This window comes from Notolepis coatsorum, assembly GCF_963971535.1.
Source record: "Notolepis coatsorum genome assembly, chromosome: 14".
In the NCBI taxonomy this organism is placed as follows: Eukaryota; Metazoa; Chordata; class Actinopteri; order Aulopiformes; family Paralepididae; genus Notolepis; species Notolepis coatsorum.
In genome coordinates this window covers 1,166,120-1,187,863 of record NC_140178.1, presented here as the reverse complement: position 1 = coordinate 1,187,863, position 21,744 = coordinate 1,166,120, and the positions used below count along the sequence as shown (strand labels likewise).

Below are 21,744 nucleotides of genomic sequence, written 5' to 3'. Positions count from 1 at the left end.
TGTTCTCTGGTAGAGCTAGCTCAATGTAGCCTTACATCTCTGTTCTCTGGTAGAGCTAGCTTAATGTAGCCTTACATCTCTGTTCTCTGGTAGAGCTAGCTTAATGTAGCCTTACATCTCTGTTCTCTGGTAGAGCTAGCTTAATGTAGCCTTACATCTCTGTTCTCTGGTAGAGCTAGCTTAATGTAGCCTTACATCTCTGTTCTCTGGTAGAGCTAGCTTAATGTAGCCTTACATCTCTGTTCTCTGGTAGAGCTAGCTTAATGTAGCCTTACATCTCTGTTCTCTGGTAGAGCTAGCTTAATGTAGCCTTACATCTCTGTTCTCTGGTAGAGCTAGCTTAATGTAGCCTTACATCTCTGTTCTCTGGTAGAGCTAGCTTAATGTAGCCTTACATCTCTGTTCTCTGGTAGAGCTAGCTTAATGTAGCCTTACATCTCTGTTCTCTGGTAGAGCTAGCTCAATGTAGCCTTACATCTCTGTTCTCTGGTAGAGCTAGCTCAATGTAGCCTTACATCTCTGTTCTCTGGTAGAGCTAGCTTAATGTAGCCTTACATCTCTGTTCTCTGGTAGAGCTAGCTTAATGTAGCCTTACATCTCTGTTCTCTGGTAGAGCTAGCTTAATGTAGCCTTACATCTCTGTTCTCTGGTAGAGCTAGCTTAATGTAGCCTTACATCTCTGTTCTCTGGTAGAGCTAGCTTAATGTAGCCTTACATCTCTGTTCTCTGGTAGAGCTAGCTCAATGTAGCCTTACATCTCTGTTCTCTGGTAGAGCTAGCTCAATGTAGCCTTACATCTCTGTTCTCTGGTAGAGCTAGCTTAATGTAGCCTTACATCTCTGTTCTCTGGTAGAGCTAGCTTAATGTAGCCTTACATCTCTGTTCTCTGGTAGAGCTAGCTCAATGTAGCCTTACATCTCTGTTCTCTGGTAGAGCTAGCTTAATGTAGCCTTACATCTCTGTTCTCTGGTAGAGCTAGCTTAATGTAGCCTTACATCTCTGTTCTCTGGTAGAGCTAGCTTAATGTAGCCTTACATCTCTGTTCTCTGGTAGAGCTAGCTCTAATGTAGCCTTACAATCTCTGTTCTCTGGTAGAGCTAGCTTAATGTAGCCTTACATCTCTGTTCTCTGGTAGAGCTAGCTTAATGTAGCCGTACATCTCTGTTCTCTGGTAGAGCTAGCTCAATGTAGCCTTACATCTCTGTTCTCTGGTAGAGCTAGCTTAATGTAGCCTTACATCTCTGTTCTCTGGTAGAGCTAGCCTTAATGTAGCCGTACATCTCTGTTCTCTGGTAGAGCTAGCTTAATTGTAGCCGTACATCTCTGTTCTCTGGTAGAGCTAGCTTAATGTAGCCATCTCTGTTCTCTGGTAGAGCTAGCTTAATGTAGCCTTACATCTCTGTTCTCTGGTAGAGCTAGCTTAATGTAGCCTTACATCTCTGTTCTCTGGTAGAGCTAGCTTAATGTAGCCGTACATCTCTGTTCTCTGGTAGAGCTAGCTTAATGTAGCCTTACATCTCTGTTCTCTGGTAGAGCTAGCTCAATGTAGCCTTACATCTCTGTTCTCTGGTAGAGCTAGCTTAATGTAGCCTTACATCTCTGTTCTCTGGTAGAGCTAGCTCAATGTAGCCTTACATCTCTGTTCTCTGGTAGAGCTAGCTTAATGTAGCCTTACATCTCTGTTCTCTGGTAGAGCTAGCTTAATGTAGCCTTACATCTCTGTTCTCTGGTAGAGCTAGCTTAATGTAGCCTTACATCTCTGTTCTCTGGTAGAGCTAGCTTAATGTAGCCTTACATCTCTGTTCTCTGGTAGAGCTAGCTCAATGTAGCCGTACATCTCTGTTCTCTGGTAGAGCTAGCTTAATGTAGCCTTACATCTCTGTTCTCTGGTAGAGCTAGCTTAATGTAGCCTTACATCTCTGTTCTCTGGTAGAGCTAGCTTAATGTAGCCTTACATCTCTGTTCTCTGGTAGAGCTAGCTTAATGTAGCCTTACATCTCTGTTCTCTGGTAGAGCTAGCTTAATGTAGCCGTACATCTCTGTTCTCTGGTAGAGCTAGCTCAATGTAGCCTCACATCTCAGTATAGTATTAGTACATTAGTACAGTATAAGCTATAGCCACAGGGCCACAGACCTCGTCAGGAGGGGGGTAGAGGCCCAGCAGGTCGGGGTGGCGCCCCCTCAGGCGAGCCTCTGCGTTGCGCTGGTCCAGGTCCTCGGGCGCGCTGCGCTCCAACACCGAGGGCAGCAGGGCGTCTGGAGACGAGTTCTTCAGGTCGAAGATACTGGAGGCCCAGCTGCCCCGGGGGGTGTCGTCCAGGGAGACGGAGCGGCGCTTAGCCTCGGGGGGGGGGGGGGGGGGGGGGTGGAGGGTGAGTTCATAGCTGGATTCGAGAAAGCGTTGTAACCTCTAAGTCAGGGGTCAGCAACCTTTACTATCAAAAGAGCCACTTTTCCCCCGTCCCACAAAATAAAATGCTCAGGGAGCCGCACAACCTATTTACCCTTAAAATGAAGATAACACAGTGTATAACGTTTTATATATCCCCAAGCATACCCCACATTTAGCATAAAACGCCTGACAATTGCATACCCAAAGTAATTTGCGATTTATTATACTTTATACTTATAGCACACAGTTTGTTGCATTAATGGGATTATAAAGCAACAAAAAGAAAAAATTTGACTTTTTAATTGCTGTTTTTACCTGTTATAACAAAGGAAAACCTCAAACTCTTATGAAGAGGAGACAAAATACTGGCTGTGTAGACCTATTTTTTAATAAAACACAGAAGAGGAGACAAAACACTGGTGTCTGTAGACCGACTTTGAAATAAAACCCTGAACTATTCAGGTATATTTGAGTCCTTCCCTTATTTGTGGAACATTTATAAAATAGAAAGTAGTCCACTTTGAAAAAAGAATACCATCTGTAGACCTACTTTGAAATAAAACCCTGAACTATGCAGCTCTATTAGAGTCCTTCCCTTATTTGTGGAAAATCTATCAAATAAAAAGTGAATTTTTCATTGTTCGCAAATTTCGCACCACATATCAGGCATACAGGTAAGCCTTTTGTTGACTAAATATCTTAGTTGATGAAATGTTTTTTCATTTCAGTGTCACAGTATGACATCGATCTCCAAAATAATAAAAAAGTAAAAAAAAGGCCGCAGGTTGCCGACCCCTGCTCTAAGTGCAGCAGTGATTCACTCCAGTGGGGGGGGGGGGGGGGGGGGGGGTGAAAGATAAAAGGAGGTGATATTCTATAGAAGCCGAGTGCCTGCGGATGATACGGTCATTTATGTCCATGCAGAAACCAAGCAGCAAGCTGCAAACAAGTTAACAGCGGTAATGACATCGGTCACTGAATGGTTGACTAAAGGCCTCTACATGCTACAGCAACTTCAAAGCAACTTCAACACAACATCAGCGCGATTTCAGCGCGGTTGTTGTTTAGGGTCTTGTAGACTGTGTTGCGAGGAATCTGCGTACATGTCTCCAAAATCTAACCTAAACAACCGTTGCGTTGATATTGCGTAGCAGTGATTGGTTGGTTAGCGAATGGGGGCGGGGCTGTCATAGAATAATATAGGTATCGCAGAGAATACCATCCGCCATTGTTGTAGCCAGCCAGCGTTGATGCTAAATAATTAGCGTCACATAGCTGGCCTTTTTCTGAAAACCCAAGCACATATTGTTCCATAGCATACGCCTTCAGTTGATCATGACAAATCCTCTCTTAGTTGATCATGACAAATCCTCTCTTACCTTGACGATAAAAAAGCCTCCATAATTTAGTAAATAAAGCTGTAGCCAGCCAGCTAGCATTGGTGCTATACAAAATGCTATCCACATTAGCTGCATAGCTAAATACAATGGTATCCTGAGGTAACTTTAACGTTAAATACAACGTTTGCTAGTCGAAATGACTGGACACACACAGGGACAAGTTAAACATCAATCAATTAATTTATTCCAATAGGTAGTTTGAGCTGCATGTGAGCCGGTCTTTCTCTCCTCTCCATTGGAAACGAATGAAGTTACGTTAAAAAGCAAAGAACCGGCTGACAAAGGTTAAGCTGCTAGCAACAGACACTATAATACTTCCGGTCGGGGAATTTCAAAATAAAAGAGCGACGACTAAAAGCACCGGAAATACGTTTATTTTGTACATAATCTAACGTTAACACGAACCTAAACTAACTTTAGATTAGTTTAGGTTCGTGTAACGTTAGATATTGTAAAAAATAAACGTATTTACGCTGCTTTTAGACTCGCTCTTTTATTTTGAAACCCCCCGCCCGGAAGTAAAAACTATGCTTATTTTTCTGCTTTTATCAATGGGTTGGTTGAGAAGGGAAGCGTCATCTATCTAGGGAACCTAGCTACATACGGGGTACAATGTTACATAGGCTGCGCGTTGATTTTGCAGAAGCATAAAGGTAGAGTGTCTGCAACACCGTTGCTTTGTCGATGTTGTGTCGAAGTTGCTTTGAAGTTGCTGTAGCATGTAGAGGCCTTAACTCATGTCTGCATTTAAACACCAAAAAAACGAAAAAAACAAATCAAATCGGTAGTAAACAATGCAAAGTTTCACTTATCAAACTTCCGTCACATCAGAAACTCTCTGTCAACAAAAGCAGCAGCACTGTATTTTAATGCCATTATTATGTCACAGGCTACCTGGTCGTCCTGGCGCTCTGCAGTCGCGGCCTCGTCCAGCTCAAAGGTCTGTTTGATCAGCCCTCGCTGTCTCTCTCTCTGCCGCTCAGAGTTGTGGGGCGAGTACGTCGTACTGTAGTGCTGGTACCTAGATACAGAGAGAGGACACAGAGATTATACAGAGATTATACATAGAGGATACTTAGAGGATACATAGAGATACATAGATACACAGAGAGAATACAGAGAGGATACATAGATGATACTAGGGCTGTCCCGACTAAGGATTTGTATAGTCGACTATGATTGGCCGCTGTTTACATCACCAGACAACAGCTGTTTACATCACCAGACAACAGCTGTGTACATCACCAGACAACAGCTGTGTACATCACCAGACAACAGCTGTTTACATCACCAGACAACAGCTGTTTACATCACCAGACAACAGCTGTTTACATCACCAGGCAACAGCTGTTTACATCACCAGACAACAGCTGTTTACATCACCAGACAACAGCTGTTTACATCACCAACAGCTAGTACATGGCACGGCAATAATCGATGAAGATGATGATGTACTTTCAATCTTTCAATGAAAAGAGCACTATTTGATCTGGGTATTTCTACTTGAGTAAAGGAGCTGTGTCCTCCCCCTCCCCCTCCCCCTCCTCCTCCTCCTCCTCCTCCTCCTCCTCCTCCTCCTCCCCCCTCCTCCCTCTCCCTCTCCTCCTCCTCCCTCTCCTCCTCCCCCTCCTCCTCCTCCTCCTCCTCCCCCCCCCTCCTCCTCCTCCTCCCCCTCCTCCTCCTGCTCCTCCTGCTCCTCCTCCCCCTCCTCCTCCTCCTCCTCCTCCTCCTCCTCCTCCTCCCCCCCCTCCTCCCCCCCCCCTCCTCCTCCTCCTCCTGCTCCTCCTCCCCCCCTCCTCCTCCTCCTCCTCCTCCTCCTCCTCACTTACTTCCTCTGGATGATGAGCCACTGGTCAGTGTACACGGCCAGGGCGTCCCTCACTCTGGGGTCCAGCGAGCTGAGGAACAACATCATCACATCAATAATGGAGCTCAGCAGCCTGTAATATTCATATCCATCCTATATGACAGACAGCACGGGGGGGTGTAATATTCATATCCATCCTATATGACAGACAGCACAGGGGGTGTAATATTCATATCCATCCTATATGACAGACAGCACGGGGAGGTGTTGACTGTTTTCTCTAACCAGGCTCTGTGTGGTTGTGGTTTAGTTACAGACAAAAACAAGACAAGTAACAACTGAAAGTCTAAGAGAGGCTCAAATCTAGATAAATTAAATTAAGAACAGGCCCCCATGGATGCCCTTTCAATGTTGTGTGTAAGAAGCTTAAACTCTCCAATGGGAATTAATATAAATAAAGGTTTAAAGGACATGAGACTGTCTGAGATGTTGTATAAATAAAGGTTTAAAGGACATGAGACTGTGTCTGAGATGTTGTATAAATAAAGGTTTAAAGGACATGAGACTATGTCTCCATGATGTTGTATAAATAAAGGTTTAAAGGACATGAGACTGTGTCTGAGATGTTGTATTAATAAAGGGTGTAACTCACTCCTCCTCCAGCAGGGGGGGTTAGTTAATAAAGGGTGTAACTCACTCCTCCTCCAGCAGGGGGGGTTAGGGTTAGTTAATAAAGGGTGTAACTCACTCCTCCTCCAGCAGGGGGGGTTAGTTAATAAAGGGTGTAACTCACTCCTCCTCCAGCAGGGGGGGTTAGGGTTAGTTAATAAAGGGTGTAACTCACTCCTCCTCCAGCAGGGGGGTTAGTTAATAAAGGGTGTAACTCACTCCTCCTCCAGCAGGGGGGGTTAGTTAATAAAGGGTGTAACTCACTCCTCCTCCAGCAGGGGGGGTTAGTTAATAAAGGGTGTAACTCACTCCTCCTCCAGCAGGGGGGGTTAGTTAATAAAGGGTGTAACTCACTCCTCCTCCAGCAGGGGGGGTTAGTTAATAAAGGGTGTAACTCACTCCTCCTCCAGCAGGGGGGGTTAGTTAATAAAGGGTGTAACTCACTCCTCCTCCAGCAGGGGGGGTTAGTTAATAAAGGGTGTAACTCACTCCTCCTCCAGCAGGGGGGGTTAGTTAATAAAGGGTGTAACTCACTCCTCCTCCAGCAGGGGGGGGTTAGTTAATAAAGGGTGTAACTCACTCCTCCTCCAGCAGGGGGGGTTAGTTAATAAAGGGTGTAACTCACTCCTCCTCCAGCAGGGGGGGTTAGTTAATAAAGGGTGTAACTCACTCCTCCTCCAGCAGGGGGGGTTAGTTAATAAAGGGTGTAACTCACTCCTCCTCCAGCAGGGGGGGCTCCAGGGTGGTGCACTCCTTCTCCTGCTGGACCAGCTCCAGGTCGTCGGGGGGGAACTCCATCAGCTGTCGGAGGGGTCCAGGCTCCGCCCCGGGGGCGTGGCTACTGACATACTCCTCAAAGTCCACGGGCTCAACCACCTCCGTCAGGGGGACCTGTCAATCAACATATAAGCCTATTATATATATACCAATAATAACCATATAAAGCACGCACGCACGCACGCACACACACACACACACACACACACACACACACACACACACACACACACACACACACACACACACACACACACACACACACACACACACACACACACACACACACACACACACACACACACACACACACACACACACACACACACACACACACACACACACACACACACACACAGCTCACAGGACAGTACAGTACAGCTCACAGGACAGTACAGTACAGCTCACAGGACAGTACAGCTCACAGGACAGTACAGCTCACAGGACAGTACAGCTCACAGGACAGTACAGCTCACAGGACAATACAGCTCACAGTACAGTACAGCTCACAGGACAGTACAGCTCACAGTACAGTACAGCTCACAGGACAGTACAGCTCACAGGACAGTACAGCTCACAGGACAGTACAGCTCACAGTACAGTACAGCTCACATAACAGTACAGCTCACAGTACAGCTCACAGGACAGTACAGCTCACAGGACAGTACAGCTCACAGTACAGTACAGCTCACAGGACAGTACAGCTCACATAACAGTACAGCTCACAGGACAGTACAGCTCACAGGACAGTACAGCTCACAGTACAGTACAGCTCACAGTACAGTACAGCTCACAGTACAGTACAGCTCACAGGACAGTACAGCTCACAGGACAGTACAGCTCACAGGACAGTACAGCTCACAGTACAGTACAGCTCACAGGACAGGACAGCTCACAGGACAGTACAGCTCACAGGACAGTACAGCTCACAGGACAGTACAGCTCACAGGACAGTACAGCTCACAGTACAGTACAGCTCACAGGACAGGACAGCTCACAGGACAGTACAGCTCACAGGACAGTACAGCTCACAGGACAGTACAGCTCACAGTACAGTACAGCTCACAGGACAGTACAGCTCACAGGACAGTACAGCTCACAGTACAGTACAGCTCACAGGACAGTACAGCTCACAGGACAGTACAGCTCACAGTACAGTACAGCTCACAGGACAGTACAGCTCACAGGACAGTACAGCTCACAGTACAGCTCACAGGACAGGACAGCTCACAGGACAGTACAGCTCACAGGACAGTACAGCTCACAGTACAGTACAGCTCACAGGACAGTACAGCTCACAGTACAGCTCACAGGACAGTACAGCTCACAGGACAGTACAGCTCACAGGACAGTACAGCTCACAGTACAGTACAGCTCACAGGACAGTACAGCTCACAGGACAGTACAGCTCACAGTACAGTACAGCTCACAGTACAGTACAGCTCACAGTACAGTACAGCTCACAGGACAGTACAGTACAGCTCACAGGACAGTACAGCTCACAGTACAGTACAGCTCACAGGACAGTACAGCTCACAGGACAGTACAGCTCACAGTACAGTACAGCTCACAGGACAGTACAGCTCACAGGACAGTACAGCTCACAGGACAGTACAGCTCACAGTACAGTACAGCTCACAGGACAGTACAGCTCACAGTACAGTACAGCTCACAGGACAGTACAGCTCACAGTACAGTACAGCTCACAGGACAGTACAGCTCACAGGACAGTACAGCTCACAGGACAGTACAGCTCACAGTACAGTACAGCTCACAGGACAGTACAGCTCACAGTACAGTACAGCTCACAGGACAGTACAGCTCACAGGACAGTACAGCTCACAGGACAGTACAGCTCACAGTACAGTACAGCTCACAGGACAGCTCACAGGACAGTACAGCTCACAGGACAGTACAGCTCACAGTACAGTACAGCTCACAGGACAGTACAGCTCACAGTACAGTACAGCTCACAGGACAGTACAGCTCACAGGACAGTACAGCTCACAGGACAGTAGGGGTCACAGGACAGTACAGCTCACAGGACAGTACAGCTCACAGGACAGTACAGCTCACAGGACAGTACAGCTCACAGGACAGTACAGCTCACAGTACAGTACAGCTCACAGGACAGTACAGCTCACAGGACAGTACAGCTCACAGGACAGTACAGCTCACAGTACAGCTCACAGTACAGTACAGCTCACAGGACAGCTCACAGGACAGTACAGCTCACAGGACAGCTCACAGGACAGTACAGCTCACAGTACAGTACAGCTCACAGTACAGTACAGCTCACAGGACAGTACAGCTCACAGGACAGTACAGCTCACAGGACAGTACAGCTCACAGGACAGCTCACAGGACAGTACAGCTCACAGGACAGTACAGCTCACAGGACAGCTCACAGTACAGTACAGCTCACAGTACAGTACAGCTCACAGTACAGTACAGCTCACAGTACAGTACAGCTCACAGGACAGTACAGCTCACAGGACAGTACAGCTCACAGGACAGTACAGCTCACAGGACAGTACAGCTCACAGTACAGCTCACAGTACTCACCGGTTGGTGCCCCCCCCCTCGTTTCCTCAGCTGAGGGGAGCCGTACTCTCTGGAGACCTGCTTCCTCACCTCCGCTGCCACGGTCCTGGAGGAGACGAGACGAGACGAGACGGCACATTTAGGGAGTTACGCTTTTGTCCTTTTATATGTATGTTCTGTACAACAGTCAGCAGGAAGGAAGGGTACAACTCTGGCAGCTAAGGGTCAGTAAGATTGTTCGTCAAACTGTGTTGAACTTGGGCGGCTGGGTGGCGCAGCAGCGGACTAAGCGCTCGTCACCAACGCAAGAGACACTGGTATCGAATCCAGCTGTCAGCTGTCGGCTTGGCCGGCCGTCACACACACAAAATAACGTTGTACGCCGTGGATTGGCAGAATTCGCATGAACTTGAAACACGTCGTACAACGTGAATGGCGCACAAAGTGTTAAGGGGATGCAGACCAGAGAAAGACGTTTGTCTTGTTTACATCAGGGTCCCCCATTGTGTGTGCGTGCGTGTGTGTCCCAACCGACCCCACTTCTATGTTTCAATAAATTATTTGCATTTAAAACTATTAACGCTGACTCATTCCTTCAGTCCACTCAAAAGTATGCTAATATTCCTTATGTTGTTTATGATATTATTTGAAAATAGCATATGAGAGTATTATAGTAATAATAACAGATGGCGATATACTAAAAAGCTATTTATAATTTTTGGCTGGTAAAAAATCTGCCTGGCTGGTAGTTTTTAAAATCTACCAGCCAAATGGCTGGTAAGTCAAAAAGTTAAGGCAGACACACACAGACACACAGACACACAGAGGCAGACACACACAGACACACAGACACACACACAGACACACACACACAGACACACACACACAGACACACACACACAGACACAGACACACACACACAGACACAGACACACACACACAGACACAGACACACAGACACACACACACACAGACACAGACACACACACACACACACACACACAGACACAGACACACACACACAGACACAGACACACACACAGACACACACACACAGACACACACACACAGACACAGACACACAGACACAGACACACACACAGACACACACACACAGACACAGACACACACACAGACACACACACACAGACACAGACACACAGACACACACACAGACACACACACACAGACACACACAGACACACACACACAGACACAGACACACACACACAGACACAGACACACAGACACAGACACACACACAGACACACACACAGACACAGACACACACACACACACACAGACACACACACACAGACACACACACAGACACACACACACAGACACAGACACACACACACACACACAGACACAGACACACACACACACACACACACACACACAGACACACACACACAGACAGAGACACAGACACACACAGACAGAGACAGAGACACACACAGACACACACAGACAGAGACACAGACACACACACAGACAGAGACAGACACACACAGACACACACACAGACAGAGACAGACACACACACACACACACAGACACACATAGCTGCAGGGGCTTCAGCGTTCCAGTCATGGTCCTTATGATGGAACACGCCAGGCTCATGGCCTCCTCAGGGCTGTATGATCCAGAGAATAACCCAGTGTGATCACTCTGTACATGATCCAGTAACCCCTCGCTGTCACCCTGCTGCCTCCAGAGACGTGACGCTCACATGTTCCCTCTGCCGCGCTGTTGCCATGACCACCACCCTCTCTGAGAAACAGCTCCTCCACTTCCTGTGAGACACGGAGATCATTCTGCAGCTGTTTCACGAGGGAGCGACGTGTTCGAAACGTCAGAGAAGCCAAAAGCATGTCGAACACATGTTGTTGGAAATCAGAGGAGATCGGAACGTAACATCTGCGTCTCCATAATCCCTCCTCTCTGAAACAGGAAGGAGGAAGGCTGGAAGCCCCCACACCCTTTCCTACATCCTGCGCTGAACAATGGCCTGGGTCCCACTGAGCGGACAGAGAGGGGGCTGGATTAGGCTTGGGCGGTATGACGGTATTACGGTATACCAGGGTATTTAGAAATCCCGACGGTATTGAAAACCAATACCGTCAAAATCACAGATCCGTTTCAGTTTATATTACAGTGAAACAGAGTTTTAACAGTGGTTGGTTGTAGTGCACTGCACACACGCGCCAGCAGAGGGCAGAGCTGGTTGTCTACACACAGGAAGAGGAGGGGAAACCCCGCTTCACTGGAAATTAAATGTGGACTGGTGGAGCAAGCAAATAAATGGTAAAACGTTACGTCGCAGTCCAGTGCGTTTTTGAATACACAATACTAACGTTACTAGTACTAGGGTGCTGCGGGGCTCCTGGCTACCATTCTGAGAGTTAACGTTAGTATTACTAGGATGCTCCGGGCTTCTGGCTAGTGGCTACCATTCTGAGAGCTAATGATAGTAGCACTCGGATGCTGCGGGCTAACTGGCCATCTCAGCGATTTGTTTACTTGGTAACACGGGTTGCCCCCCCCCCCCCGCTGATGAAAATGAAAGTCATACCGTCATATACCGTACACCGGGGTATTAGGTCATCAAGGTATGACGGTGTGAAAACAATGATACCGCCCAGGCCTAGACTGGATGGCGTGCCGTGCAGCGAGGTGGAAGGTCTCCAAGGTCACGTTCACACTGCGAGCCCTAAGTGCTCAATTCTGATTTAATGCTCAGATCAGATTTCTTTTTTTATTGTTATTGTTTTTTATTTTATTTTTTTTTTATATATGACCAATATCAGATTCCAGTGTGAACTAGTGGTCACTGCTCCTGAACTGACCCGCGTGCCCAAATGAACAATAACGAAGATGGACGTAAAGAATTATGACAAAAAGAGTGATAATGTAAAAGTTACATGAAAGTCAGGTGACCGTTCAGACGGAGGTCACGCTGCAAAAGATCAGACCAGTATCTCATTTAGGACCACATATGAAAGTGGCCCAGAATTGAAAAGATCAAATTCAATTGCGTTCAATTCAAATGCGTTTCACGACAGTGTAAACAGAGCAAATCACATGGAATCCCATGTGATTTGCTCTGTTTACACAGTCGTGAACGCAGCCTAACTACACACCCTCAAGACCCCTACACTCTGCATCTTCTAACAACACACCCTCAAGACCCCTACACTCTGCATCTTCTAACTACACACCCTCAAGACCCCTACGCTCTGCATCTTCTAACTACACACCCTCAAGACCCCTACACTCTGCATCTTCTAACTACACACCCCCAAGACCCCTACACTCTGCATCTTCTAACTACACACCCTCAAGACCCCTACACTCTGCATCTTCTAACTACACACCCTCAAGACCCCTACGCTCTGCATCTTCTAACTACACACCCTCAAGACCCCTACGCTCTACATCTTCTAACAACACACCCTCAAGACCCCTACACTCTGCATCTTCTAACTACACACCCTCAAGACCCCTACGCTCTGCATCTTCTAACTACACACCCTCAAGACCCCTACGCTCTACATCTTCTAACAACACACCCTCAAGACCCCTACGCTCTGCATCTTCTAACTACACACCCTCAAGACCCCTACTCTCTGCATCATCTAACTACACACCCTCAAGACCCCTACACTCTACATCTTCTAACTACACACCCTCAAGACCCCTACGCTCTGCATCTTCTAACTACACACCCCCAAGACCCCTACACTCTGCATCTTCTAACTACACACCCTCAAGACCCCTACACTCTGCATCTTCTAACAACACACCCTCAAGACCCCTACACTCTGCATCTTCTAACTACACACCCTCAAGACCCCTACGCTCTGCATCTTCTAACTACACACCCTCAAGACCCCTACGCTCTGCATCTTCTATACACACCCTCAAGACCCCTACGCTCTGCATCTTCTAACAACACACCCTCAAGACCCCTACGCTCTGCATCTTCTAACTACACACCCTCAAGACCCCTACGCTCTGCATCTTCTAACTACACACCCTCAAGACCCCTACACTCTGCATCTTCTAACTACACACCCTCAAGACCCCCTACGCTCTGCATCTTCTAACTACACACCCTCAAGACCCCTACTCTCTGCATCATCTAACTACACACCCTCAAGACCCCTACGCTCTGCATCTTCTAACTACACACCCTCAAGACCCCTATGCTCTACATCTTCTAACTACACACCTTCAAGACCCCTACGCTCTGCATCTTCTAACTACACACCCTCAAGACCCCTACGCTCTACATCTTCTAACTACACACCTTCAAGACCCCTACGCTATGCATCTTCTAACTACACACCTTCAAGACCCCTACGCTATGCATCTTCTAACTACACACCCTCAAGACCCCTATGCTCTGCATCTTCTAACTACACACCCTCAAGACCCCTACACTCTGCATCTTCTAACTACACCCCCTCAAGACCCCTATGCTCTGCATCTTCTAACTACACACCCTCAAGACCCCTATGCTCTGCATCTTCTAACTACACACCCTCAAGACCCCTATGCTCTGCATCTTCTAACTACACACCCTCAAGACCCCTATGCTCTGCATCTTCTGGCCGCCTCAGACCCACCTGGGGGCTCATGGAAGCGGAGCAGACTATATTCCCTCGGCCTGCCATCGATCCATGATGGTGGAACAAACTTCCCACGAGTCAGTTACTATTATGTACTATGTACTATATCTATACCACTACCTACTATGCTACTATGTCTATACTACTATATCTATACCACTACCTACTACGCTACTATGTCTATACTACTATATCTATACCACTACCTACTAGGCTACTATGTCTATTGTCTATACTACTATGCAGTCAAGAGTGAGGCACTCAAGTTCAACAAAGACAAACAATACCACTTACCCTCAGCTGACTTGTTGTAAACATTATAAAATAACATATTCCTTTATTGATCCCCTTGGTGGGATTAAGTCGATTATAAGTCGATCTGGTTAAAAACGTTCAGCTAAATGACTAAATCTAAATGTAGAGATGATGGTTCAGTTAGTCCAGCGCCTGGTGGACCAGGTCTACGTCACAGAGTCTACTCTACACCAGGTCTGTCACGTACCATGTCCTGTAGAAACCAGGTCTACATCACAGAGTCTACTCTCCACCCCGTCACGTACCATGTCCTGTAGAAACCAGGTCTACATCACAGAGTCTACTCTACACCCCGTCACGTACCATGTCCTGTAGAAACCAGGTCTACATCACAGAGTCTACTCTACACCCCGTCACGTACCATGTCCTGTAGAAACCAGGTCTACATCACAGAGTCTACACCCCCGTCTGTCACGTACCATGTCCTGTAGAAACCAGCGTGGTGGACTCTGCCCTCAGTGCCCTCAGTGCCCTGTGATGCAGGTTTATCCGTTTTGTTTACATCTACACAGACGCTCCACGGTTTCAGCTGCCAGGGGGTAACTTTAGAAGATGTTGTTTACTGATGATGCTGATAAGAGCTGTCTGGCTGTAAAGAGGCAACCTGGCTGGGACGCTGATTATTATTGAGGGAATAATACAGTGGTGGTGTTGTTAGGCTATAAACACAGAGAGAGAGAGAGAGACTCACTACTGGTACGTGGTGGTGTTGTTAGGCTATAAACACAGAGAGAGGGGGGAGACTCACTACTGTACGTGGTGGTGTTGTTAGGCTATAAACACAGAGAGAGAGAGAGACTCACTACTGTACGTGGTGGTGTTGTTAGGCTATAAACACAGAGAGAGAGAGGGAGACTCACTACTGTACGTGGTGGTGTTGTTAGGCTATAAACACAGAGAGAGAGGGAGACTCACTACTGTACGTGGTGGTGTTGTTAGGCTATAAACACAGAGAGAGAGGGAGACTCACTACTGTACGTGGTGGTGTTGTTAGGCTATAAACACAGAGAGAGAGAGGGAGACTCACTACTGTACGTGGTGGTGTTGTTAGGCTATAAACACAGAGAGAGAGAGAGAGACTCACTACTGTACGTGGTGGTGTTGTTAGGCTATAAACACAGAGAGAGAGGGGGAGACTCACTACTGTACGTGGTGGTGTTGTTAGGCTATAAACACAGAGAGAGAGAGAGAGACTCACTACTGTACGTGGTGGTGTTGTTAGGCTATAAACACAGAGAGAGAGAGGGAGACTCACTACTGTACGTGGTGGTGTTGTTAGGCTATAAACACAGAGAGAGGGAGACTCACTACTGTACGTGGTGGTGTTGTTAGACTATAAACACAGAGAGAGAGAGAGGGAGACTCACTACTGTACGTGGTGGTGTTGTTAGGCTATAAACACAGAGAGAGGGGGAGACTCACTACTGTACGTGGTGGTGTTGTTAGGCTATAAACACAGAGAGAGAGAGAGGGAGACTCACTACTGTACGTGGTGGTGTTGTTAGGCTATAAACACAGAGAGAGAGAGAGAGACTCACTACTGTACGTGGTGGTGTTGTTAGGCTATAAACACAGAGAGAGAGGGAGACTCACTACTGTACGTGGTGGTGTTGTTAGGCTATAAACACAGAGAGAGAGGGAGACTCACTACTGTACGTGGTGGTGTTGTTAGGCTATAAACACAGAGAGAGAGAGGGAGACTCACTACTGTACGTGGTGGTGTTGTTAGGCTATAAACACAGAGAGAGAGAGAGAGACTCACTACTGTACGTGATGGTGTTGTTAGGCTATAAACACAGAGAGAGAGAGAGACTCACTACTGTACGTGGTGGTGTTGTTAGGCTATAAACACAGAGAGAGAGGGAGACTCACTACTGTACGTGGTGGTGTTGTTAGGCTATAAACACAGAGAGAGAGGGGGAGACTCACTACTGTACGTGGTGGTGTTGTTAGGCTATAAACACAGAGAGAGAGAGAGAGACTCACTACTGTACGTGGTGGTGTTGTTAGGCTATAAACACAGAGAGAGAGAGGGAGACTCACTACTGTACGTGGTGGTGTTGTTAGGCTATAAACACAGAGAGAGAGAGGGAGACTCACTACTGTACGTGGTGGTGTTGTTAGACTATAAACACAGAGAGAGAGAGGGAGACTCACTACTGTACGTGGTGGTGTTGTTAGGCTATAAACACAGAGAGAGAGAGGGAGACTCACTACTGTACGTGGTGGTGTTGTTAGGCTATAAACACAGAGAGAGAGAGGGAGACTCACTACTGTACGTGGTGGTGTTGTTAGGCTATAAACACAGAGAGAGAGAGGGAGACTCACTACTGTACGTGGTGGTGTTGTTAGGCTATAAACACAGAGAGAGAGGGGGAGACTCACTACTGTACGTGGTGGTGTTGTTAGGCTATAAACACAGAGAGAGGGAGACTCACTACTGTACGTGGTGGTGTTGTTAGGCTATAAACACAGAGAGAGAGAGGGGGAGACTCACTACTGTACGTGGTGGTGTTGTTAGACTATAAACACAGAGAGAGAGAGGGAGACTCACTACTGTACGTGGTGGTGTTGTTAGGCTATAAACACAGAGAGAGAGAGACTCACTACTGTACGTGGTGGTGTTGTTAGGCTATAAACACAGAGAGAGAGAGGGAGACTCACTACTGTACGTGGTGGTGTTGTTAGACTATAAACACAGAGAGAGGGAGACTCACTACTGTACGTGGTGGTGTTGTTAGGCTATAAACACAGAGAGAGAGAGGGAGACTCACTACTGTACGTGGTGGTGTTGTTAGGCTATAAACACAGAGAGAGAGAGGGAGACTCACTACTGTACGTGGTGGTGTTGTTAGGCTATAAACACAGAGAGAGAGAGGGAGACTCACTACTGTACGTGGTGGTGTTGTTAGGCTATAAACACAGAGAGAGAGGGGGAGACTCACTACTGTACGTGGTGGTGTTGTTAGGCTATAAACACAGAGAGAGGGAGACTCACTACTGTACGTGGTGGTGTTGTTAGGCTATAAACACAGAGAGAGAGAGGGGGAGACTCACTACTGTACGTGGTGGTGTTGTTAGACTATAAACACAGAGAGAGAGAGGGAGACTCACTACTGTACGTGGTGGTGTTGTTAGGCTATAAACACAGAGAGAGAGAGACTCACTACTGTACGTGGTGGTGTTGTTAGGCTATAAACACAGAGAGAGGGAGACTCACTACTGTACGTGGTGGTGTTGTTAGGCTATAAACACAGAGAGAGAGAGGGAGACTCACTACTGTACGTGGTGGTGTTGTTAGGCTATAAACACAGAGAGAGAGAGGGAGACTCACTACTGTACGTGGTGGTGTTGTTAGGCTATAAACACAGAGAGAGAGAGGGAGACTCACTACTGTACGTGGTGGTGTTGTTAGGCTATAAACACAGAGAGAGAGAGGGAGACTCACTACTGTACGTGGTGGTGTTGTTAGGCTATAAACACAGAGAGAGAGAGAGAGACTCACTACTGTACGTGGTGGTGTTGTTAGGCTATAAACACAGAGAGAGAGGGAGACTCACTACTGTACGTGGTGGTGTTGTTAGGCTATAAACACAGAGAGAGAGAGGGAGACTCACTACTGTACGTGGTGGTGTTGTTAGGCTATAAACACAGAGAGAGGGAGACTCACTACTGTACGTGGTGGTGTTGTTAGGCTATAAACACAGAGAGAGGGAGACTCACTACTGTACGTGGTGGTGTTGTTAGGCTATAAACACAGAGAGAGAGAGAGGGAGACTCACTACTGTACGTGGTGGTGTTGTTAGGCTATAAACACAGAGAGAGAGAGGGAGACTCACTACTGTACGGTGGTGGTGTTGTTAGGCTATAAACACAGAGAGAGGGGGAGACTCACTACTGTACGTGGTGGTGTTGTTAGGCTATAAACACAGAGAGAGAGAGGGAGACTCACTACTGTACGTGGTGGTGTTGTTAGGCTATAAACACAGAGAGAGAGGGAGACTCACTACTGTACGTGGTGGTGTTGTTAGGCTATAAACACAGAGAGAGAGAGGGAGACTCACTACTGTACGTGGTGGTGTTGTTAGGCTATAAACACACAGAGAGAGAGAGGGAGACTCACTACTGTACGTGGTGGTGTTGTTAGGCTATAAACACAGAGAGAGAGAGGGAGACTCACTACTGTACGGTGGTGGTGTTGTTAGGCTATAAACACACAGAGAGAGAGGGAGACTCACTACTGTACGTGGTGGTGTTGTTAGGCTATAAACACAGAGAGAGAGGGAGAGAGACTCACTACTGTACGTGGTGGTGTTGTTAGGCTATAAACACAGAGAGAGAGAGAGACTCACTACTGTACGTGGTGGTGTTGTTAGGCTATAAACACAGAGAGAGAGAGGGAGACTCACTACTGTACGTGGTGGTGTTGTTAGGCTATAAACACAGAGAGAGAGAGAGAGAGACTCACTACTGTACGTGGTGGTGTTGTTAGGCTATAAACACAGAGAGAGAGAGGGAGACTCACTACTGTACGTGGTGGTGTTGTTAGGCTATAAACACAGAGAGAGAGAGGGGGAGACTCACTACTGTACGTGGTGGTGTTGTTAGGCTATAAACACAGAGAGAGAGAGAGAGACTCACTACTGTAGGTGGTGGTGTTGTTAGGCTATAAACACAGAGAGGGGGAGACTCACTACTGTACGGTGGTGGTGTTGTTAGGCTATAAACACAGAGAGAGAGAGGGGGAGACTCACTACTGTACGTGGTGGTGTTGTTAGGCTATAAACACAGAGAGAGAGAGAGAGACTCACTACTGTACGTGGTGGTGTTGTTAGACTATAAACACAGAGAGGGGGAGACTCACTACTGTACGTGGTGGTGTTGTTAGGCTATAAACACAGAGAGAGAGAGGGAGACTCACTACTGTACGTGGTGGTGTTGTTAGGCTATAAACACAGAGAGAGAGAGAGAGAGACTCACTACTGTACGTGGTGGTGTTGTTAGGCTATAAACACAGAGAGAGAGAGGGAGACTCACTACTGTACGTGGTGGTGTTGTTAGGCTATAAACACAGAGAGGGGGAGACTCACTACTGTACGTGGTGGTGTTGTTAGGCTATAAACACAGAGAGAGAGGGAGACTCACTACTGTACGTGGTGGTGTTGTTAGGCTATAAACACAGAGAGAGAGAGGGAGACTCACTACTGTACGTGGTGGTGTTGTTAGGCTATAAACACAGAGAGAGAGGGAGACTCACTACTGTACGTGGTGGTGTTGTTAGGCTATAAACACAGAGAGAGGGAGACTCACTACTGTACGTGGTGGTGTTGTTAGGCTATAAACACACAGAGAGAGAGAGAGAGACTCACTACTGTACATGGTGGTGTTGTTAGGCTATAAACACAGAGAGAGGGAGACTCACTACTGTACGTGGTGGTGTTGTTAGGCTATAAACACAGAGAGAGAGAGGGAGACTCACTACTGGGCTACTGTCTATCTGTATGTCATGTATGTCATATATGTTATGATGAATTGAAAATGGGGAACCCTGATGTAAACAAGACGAAAGTCTTTCTCTGGTCTGCATCCCCTTAACAATTGTGTGTATTGAGCCGTACTGTATTGTACCCATTCTGCAATCTGGTAATACAATTTTCAATCAATCAATCAATCAATCAACCTCTCATCGTCACAGCAGTATGTTGAAAGCAGGGCAGACACACAGACAGACAGACGGGCAGACAGACAGCACCCACTCTGCTGTGCCCGTTATGTCTGATGGAATCTGATCAGAGATGCATGTTCTCTCCATAATACATGAACCCCGCGTGAGATGTTATACTTCTGGTTTGATGGAAGAAGCGGAACCCGTTTGGACCAGAACAACACCAGAGACCACATCGTCGTCTTGTCCATCTGACCAGACTCCATAGATGGGGATTATTATTAACCTAAATAATAATAGTTGATGAATGGATCGATATAATGAGGTGCGGTGCGTCAACTTGACACTATTCATCATCACTATATCATCAACAACAACAACAACAACGACCGGTTGGAAAATCGGTTAGTAAAACATGTTAACCCTTTCACTGCGACAATACACAGAGGGTTAACCCTTTTCACTGCCACACAACAGCCAGTTAACCCTTTCACTGCGACAATACACAGAGGGGTTAACCCTTTTCACTGCCACACGACAGCCGGTTAACCCTTTCACTGCGACAATACACAGAGGGGTTAACCCTTTTCACTGCCACACGACAGCCGGTTAACCCTTTCACTGAGACAATACACAGAGGGTTAAACCCTTTCACTGCGACAATACACAGAAGGTTAACGTTGTCCACACAGCTCTGAATGCTAGTATCTGTATCTCTCTGTATATATATCTGTAGACTGTATATAGTAGGCCTGTATCTCTCTGTATATAATATATATATATGTATAGTAGGCCTATATGATATACCTCTCTCTGTATAGCAGAGCGCTGCGACCCCCTCTCAGTTAAAACAGATGATAAAGTACCAGGACGCTGGAACTATATTAAACACAAGATAACTAGCGTCTCTTCTTTAATCATCACAATAAACGGGTTATTATTTAAGTGCCAAAGCGATGACGACGAGCCCCGCGGGTTCGAGCGCCGGACGGTTCGCCTGATGATGATGATGATGATGATGATGATGAGGAGGAGGAGGATGATGGTGATGATGATGTTACCCCCCAGAAGAACCCGGGCTAACGGGAGGACCGGGTGGACCGGGACCGTGGGGGGAGAGAGAGAGGAGCTGTGTGTCTCACTCACCGGTTGATTTTATGAGCAAAAGCCCTCCGTTCACTAGTGGACGTCATGATGTCGCGTCCTGCTGCTCCATGTAGAGCTCTCTGTCCGGTAACGGCCGTAGATCCTCCGGTAGATCCTCCGGTAGCAACAAACACAGTAGATCCTCCGGTAGATCCCAGTGAGCGCCCTGTGGAGTCGCTTCCTTGTGTTCCTGTTTCCCACAATAGCTGGCTGTGATCCCCGCTCCCCCTGTTCCTCCTAGCGGCCGGGAGTCGAACCTGCGAGCTGGCTGCACCAGGAGAAATCTGCAGTGCCGCAGCCCCATACATAGGAGGGGCCTGTACTGTGCGTTGGGGGCCTGTTTATTTTACCACTGGGGCACCAGGGGCACGTGCCCCCCCTGAAATCTCAGG

General features: G+C 47.3%; 1 protein-coding gene across 1 annotated transcript in view; it reads right to left on the bottom strand.

The window, feature by feature from the left end:
- dock6 (dedicator of cytokinesis 6) overlaps nt 1-21,530 on the bottom strand; it is a 141,104-nt gene extending 119,574 nt beyond the window's left edge. The window contains 6 exon segments of the mRNA XM_084328304.1: nt 2,135-2,341; nt 4,687-4,813; nt 5,622-5,690; nt 6,984-7,159; nt 9,611-9,695; nt 21,353-21,530. Coding sequence (XP_084184430.1) covers nt 2,135-2,341; nt 4,687-4,813; nt 5,622-5,690; nt 6,984-7,159; nt 9,611-9,695; nt 21,353-21,399 — 711 coding nt within the window. The 5' untranslated portion in view covers nt 21,400-21,530.
- Nucleotides 21,531-21,744: the final 214 nt, after the last annotated feature.